Genomic DNA, 6410 nt, shown 5'->3' with positions numbered 1-6410 from the left:
AAAAAAAAAAAAAAAAAAAAAAAAAAAACAAAAAAAAAAACCAAAAATACCCCAACCATTGTTACCATTCAGTGTTAATTTATAAAGAACCTTTGTAGACCAAACAAACTGAATTCCTTCCATTACAGTGACATTTTGTGACTATTCAAGACGCTGGGTAATTCATAAACTTAAATTTGGTATTTCTGATAATTATTTTTGTTTAATTTGAACAGCTGATTTTCATCTGATAATACGGCACCCTTGATGTCTTTAGGAAAATATGCTCTAATATTATGTACTAGTATTACTTTCTGACTGAAATATTTGGAAGTTTTTCAAGCTGAAATAAAAGTTACTCTAATTTAAACACTTCAATATTTAAAAGGAATAAACAACAACAAAAAAAGATCAAAATTACATGAAAAGCTGCATATTGAATTATTTGCCAAAATGGGAACAAACTTTAAAAAAAGGTGCTTTTTTGGTGAAAAATGTATTTTATAAATATTTCTAATGAGAGATGTTAATGGAAATTTGCATTTATACTTTGCTGACTATTTTAGCCCTCACCTCCACTCTGTTTATTTGACACAGAATTGAACATTTGCTTATATTTCCCATTTATTCCTATTATTTTTCTGTTATCTTCTCTGTCAGATACTGCAATATCTTGGGGTTGTCAGAGAAAGCTGTAGTATAAGCCCTGCTTAATCTAAGCAGTTAAGTATGATCCTAAGCTATTTCTCAGTTCATGAGACTAAACTGTTGGAAAGTCCGACTGCAAGAAACTTAATTCAAGGAGGGCACTCAACAAGGCTTCAAGGCTGAATGGAGGTTCTGTTAAATCCCTAGATCTCCTAAGTCTCTGTACTTTCATCTAAAGTTCTTATTTAGTCTTAGACAAGTCTCTACTTGAGGACCTCAGGCTTTCTTTCTCAGTAGGGAAATCGGAGGAGCTGAAACACCATGAGTACTCCATGGAACTGGCTCAATAAGCTGTTCTGTCAGATGCTGCACAGCGTCCAGTTATTAGTCATTTTTTGCTCAGAGGAAATACTCCAGGTATAGTAAATCATTCTTGGCCTCTGGAAATATACAAGCACATGTATTGTAAACTGTTTTAAAGTTCCTCAACTTTTTCCACCTATCCCAGCTTAGATAACAATCTTCTACATTTCAGTCACTAAGTAAACTTTAAAAAGCCTGACCCTCTTTTGTCCCATGAAATCTGATATACCTATCACCCTCAAGGGACATCTGGGATTCATCTTATCTTTTCCACTGGATTGTTGATTAATACAAATTGTTTTGAATGGAATTCCAACATGGCAAAACTCCATGGACTTTATGACTTAAATATAGGATAAAATAGGAGGTCAAGTTAAAAAAAAAAATTGATGTGAGGAAGAAGAAAATGAACCCATAATAATATGGCTTGGTGCCAGCATTAGGTGCCTAAGAGATGAGGATGAAACTCCTGTGTTTATTTTAAAATGAATTTCATACATCAAAGGGGTTTTTGATCACCTTTAAAATGATACATATTTTCATTGCAGTAGAGGAAATCGTGATCTGACAGGACGCATGGAGATTATAGGTATCCATCACAGGCTCAGTGTTTCAGCAGTATCTCTTGATTGTTCACAAGCTAAAGGTCATGAAAGAGCCATGTAGGACTCACAGAGTTAAAGGAGGAAAAGTTGTTTCCTATTCACTGGAATTTTTCTTCCCTAAAAAGTCTTAATGAATAGGAATTATGAAGATAAATGGACTTAGATAAGACTTTCAAGTTTAGTGGTTCTTTCTGATTCTTCCAGGGAGTGCAATGGTAGCAGTTCCTTGTATCTGCAAGGGCCCACAGATAATTTCCAAAAGAAAACAAAACTGGTAAGATGTGAATATAGCACCAAAACTGTAGTAACCTGAAGCAGGACTGTAGAACTTTTGTGGCCAGATACCAGGGCTGCCACATGCTCCAAGTCAAACACAGGCATACAGATGGGGTTAGCAAAATACCTCACAGAACTATGTAATTAATGCATAGATGTGCTACCTTGGGTTCACTGCTACACTGACTTGGCCCATGACTTCTGGCTGTCTCAAAGTGTCTGTCAATCTGTTGTGCAGATGGACAAGCTGCACACTGTTACATAGCTTCCAGAATCTGGCCCTTAGCTGAAGGAACACGCAACTTCTCTCAGGCCAGTGAAGCAGTGCTTGCTGGCAGATGTAGAGGATAATATTCAGACCACTAATTTTCTTAAAACTGTCAATTTTGGTATTAAAAAAGTATTGTACAGGTTATGTGTGTAGATGCAAGATGTGCTTTCTTAACTAGATTGAAAGATCCTTCCTGAGGAAAAGGGATCTCCAAGGCCTTCAGGTGCATTTAGGATTCAGGATTTCAGCTAGAGAAAAGTAGTGTGCCAGGCTGTAACCTTTTTTCACATCTGCACGCCAATATAAGTATGCATATCTATGTTTCTGACTGCTTGCAGGTATTCTTTGAATTGCTTCCCGTTTCACACGAAAACTTTTTTAAACATAAGTTCATTGTTTTATTTTGATTACAATGTCAAAGACTGGAGGTATTTGACATCCATCCTGGTCACCTGCCGTGTCCTGAAAGCTTGTTATGTTGACTGTACGTTTTTTATTTCTTTGATTTAAAAGTAAAATTCAACACAACATAGTATTGAGTACTGTACAAAGTAGGATTATAAACTTTGTATGTTGTGTGCTTTACTGAGCCTTTCTCTCTTTGTAAAAATAAAGCTGTTGCAAGCCAGAAAGTTCCAAAGGTAGAGCCAAGCTTAAACCAAACAAAAAAGTTGTCTTGAATCTCCACAACAAGCCTTCGCCAAAAAATAGACCTGATTGTACTCATTTACAGACAGACAAATTCAGAGAAGAGTATGCACCAGAAGACTTTGTGGCAGGAAATAAGGCCACAGTGTTCATTTTTGCTCTTTGTTTGAAAATAGAGCTAAACCAGATCTCGGGTCAAACTGTAACTGTATAGTTGTTCATACTCTGTGTAAGGGCAGAACATAAAGACCACTTTTTCTCTAATTAACCAGCTATAGAGAAATAATGAATTTCCCATATATTTGTCTGCTCCCTTCACTGTCCAAACTTTGTCCTATATCAACAGTTTGCCCAGATCACAAAAAGGCCCTGATTGCCTCTCAGTTTTTCTCAAGATTTTAAAATCAAATTGAAATACTTCCAACATTTTCTTTGATCAACCATAATATATTATTAGAAAAGCCTTCTGCTGTGTAAGTCTTCCAGCTGTAAAATACCAGTTACAAACTTGAACTTTCAACCTCCACTTTCAGAAAGGAAGAATGAGCTCTGTGTGTTTGCTCTTTTGTTCGTATTTTTCTGGAGCTAGATTTAACTGAAAATCCTTTTTTCTCTTATGTCTTAATCCATTGAACCTCTTGTAACAGGAAGACTATTGCCTTATACTTATGTCTTAGTTTAATGACAATATGTTCAGGAGGTGAGACCTCTAATGAGATGAACTCCCTTTTTTTTTATAAATTTCCTTCTGCCCCAGTAGAGACAAGGTACAAATTACAAGGAGTCTGAGTGAAGAAAGAAAAATAACAATTTTTGTTATTTTTGTACTAAAAACTGAAAGAAACAAATAAATAACAATAGCAGAAAATATTACCTAGCTAACTTCCTCCCCTCTAAGTTAAACCAAAACCTGGAAGGATATTTCATACAAAAGAAAATCCTATGCGTCCAAGGTGATGACGTAGGTTCCGATGTAGCAAAGTATATGGAGTGACAATGGCAGGGCAGGGCTGACCAGGTGCGCTGCTTGGACCCGGTGATTTCGGGCCACGCGGTGGCAGATTTTTGTGCAGGTCCTGAGAGGGGAACCCCTGAGTTGTTGGCGGTGGCTAGTCACGCCAGGACAGCTCAGCTGGGGCCAGGATGACCTTCGTCTGATGCGAAATACAGCTGCAGCTGAGGCAGAAAATGCCACAGGTCAGGCAGGGTGGTCCCCAGGAAAAGGCTCCAAGAATCCATGGTGCTCCAGCGAGCAAAAACCAGGTACAAAGAGAGTGAGCCATTCCACACCTGCTTTTTTGTCTCCTGTCTCCCAAGTTCCCAGGATGCTTCACTCGAGGGACCCACCTTTCCAAGATGCTTGGGACAGTCCTCCCCAATCCAGCTCAGACAGGGGGCAGTCCCCCACATTCCAGATTATGTGATGGTATGAAAAAATTCGCTAAAAATCCTTCCTATTTAACTAAAGCTACAACAACTTAGATAGCAGAACTTTTGCCTGGGGTTTAACCCTTCACTTTTGGGCTGAATTAGACTCAAATACAAAGTCAATTAGTTGAAAATTTGCTCACTCAGTACAAAGCAATTTAGATGATGATTTCTGGCTAAGGCCATGGCTTGTATGTGTGGATAGATCATGACAAGAAATGTTTGGAGTGGTGTGATCCAAGATTATTCAACATTGAAAGAAAATGGCCATAACCACATAGCAACAGTGAAAGAGAGGCCAGAATGGCTAAACTTGTTAAGCCAAGGGCTTACAAATGACAAATTTCTAGCCAAGATTGTACTAACTTCCTTTTAGTGGAGACTTGTTTTTTAGACAAGTTTTATTTTAGATCTTAATACTAAAAACCAATCCTTTAATGTCAGAAAGTGACATGCAGCTTCCATGTCTTTCATATTGAAAGCTGTAACAACCTGCCCTTTTTAAAATATGCAGAAAAGTGTTAGAAAATGAAGATGTGAGAAACTTAGGTGATCATTTAAACCTAAGAAGATGTATTTTTCCTCAACAGCAATAAGACTTTCCTAGCTGGGAAGATAAGGAGTCTGTGAATAAGGTTGTCATTAATGATACTCTAATAGGATGAAATGGTTTGAGGGCAAAAAGAATACAGACATCTTATAAGGATATTATCTACTTATGTGGTTGTGTATACATCAAAATCCTTTCCTACCAAGACTATAATCAACATGTTGTATTTCTCAAGCAAAGGGTGTAAAAAGTGATCATTTTATCTGGTGTTTTACCAGATATCATCGAGGACCAGTTCTTCTTACGGCAGTAAGGTAGAGGACTGTGGCTTAATAATCTGAAGCAGTCATATTGCCAACATTTGCTCTGTTTTTGCCTCAGCTCTCATGATGTTTAAAGTTTTTCCTAAAGCTTAGTTCCTGTATTCCTGTAATTATGTGAGAAATTCGGGTTATTTCTAAAAAACTCAGTGAATTTCTAGCCTTAAGGTTGCTTGCACAGGAAGACTTGAAATATTATTCTTCAAGAATCGAACACTGGAAAGGAAATAAAAGGAACTCATGTTTATTTTGCCTAAAGACTCATGATTTTGAAGCTGTCTCGTGTTTTTCAGTGCTAAATGGTAGCAAGAAAGTATATGGGGGTAAGGAGAGCCTCATATTCTCAGTTACAAGGGACTTTAAATAGTATCAATGGTCTTTGATTTTTATATCAGGTATACTGGGTTCAGGATTAGGGTTATGTCTTACGAATCTCCCAAAGGATTAAAAAAGGGACTTTCCTAAGGTTTTCTCAGTAAAATAATATTAAGTCCCTAATTATGTGAGTTATGAAATCTTAGGTTAAAGAAATGCAAATATGTATCAAATTTTTCTTGTTGTCGTACCAAGTGATTTAAGTCACTGAGGCAAAAAAAAAAAGGCTAGTGAGGAGAGCTTAGATAAAGAAACAGATAAATTGTGTAGTTCTTTTTTCTTTCTCTACAAACAAAGAGGAAAATCTGGCCAGAAAAGAGTGGCTGTACACACACACTTCTCCATGTATGTGCACAAGTGGAATGAGATCTGGCAAGAGCATTGTGACCCTCTTTTGCTTAACAATAGGGCTGTGGTACAATGCACGTACAGTGCACTTGTTATTTCCCATTGACACATGGTCTTATGTTCTTTCAATACTTTTGCAATAAGAAGAAAGAAGAGTATAATTATCCAGTTGAATTATGTGTAGATGTAACTATTTCAATCACTCTTCTTTGTCTAAACAGAAACTCGCTGTATCTGGCAGCTGTGGAGCCCAGTGTGTTGCATGATACTGGAAGTGGCTGTCCTGAATAGACTTGCTGATCTTCTCTTCTCTCTTTTCTGCAGGATTGTCCACCAGAAGCAGGTGATTTCCGTGCTCAGCAGTGCTCTGCTCACAACGACGTCAAATATCAGGGACAGTTTTATGAGTGGCTTCCTGTGTCTAATGACCCTGACAACCCATGCTCACTGAAGTGCCAGGCCAGAGGAATGGCTCTTGTTGTGGAGCTGGCACCAAAGGTTCTGGATGGGACCCGGTGCTACACTGAATCCCTGGACATGTGCATCAGTGGCTTGTGCCAAGTAAGGAGAGAAGCCCTTCCCTAACATCTGACTACTTT

The 6410-nt window shown here is 37.8% G+C and overlaps 1 protein-coding gene across 1 annotated transcript in view; it reads left to right on the top strand.

The window, feature by feature from the left end:
* ADAMTSL1 (ADAMTS like 1) overlaps positions 1-6410 on the top strand; it is a 404153-nt gene that overhangs the window by 250912 nt on the left and 146831 nt on the right. The window contains 1 exon segment of the mRNA XM_027670722.1: positions 6136-6372. Coding sequence (XP_027526523.1) covers positions 6136-6372 — 237 coding nt within the window.

Source organism: Neopelma chrysocephalum, unplaced genomic scaffold (genome assembly GCF_003984885.1).
Source record: "Neopelma chrysocephalum unplaced genomic scaffold, ASM398488v2 Primary Assembly neopelma1_96926, whole genome shotgun sequence".
In the NCBI taxonomy this organism is placed as follows: domain Eukaryota; kingdom Metazoa; phylum Chordata; class Aves; order Passeriformes; family Pipridae; genus Neopelma; species Neopelma chrysocephalum.
The sequence above is the reverse complement of the archived record's forward strand: the minus strand, read 5'-3'. Positions and strand labels throughout refer to the sequence as shown.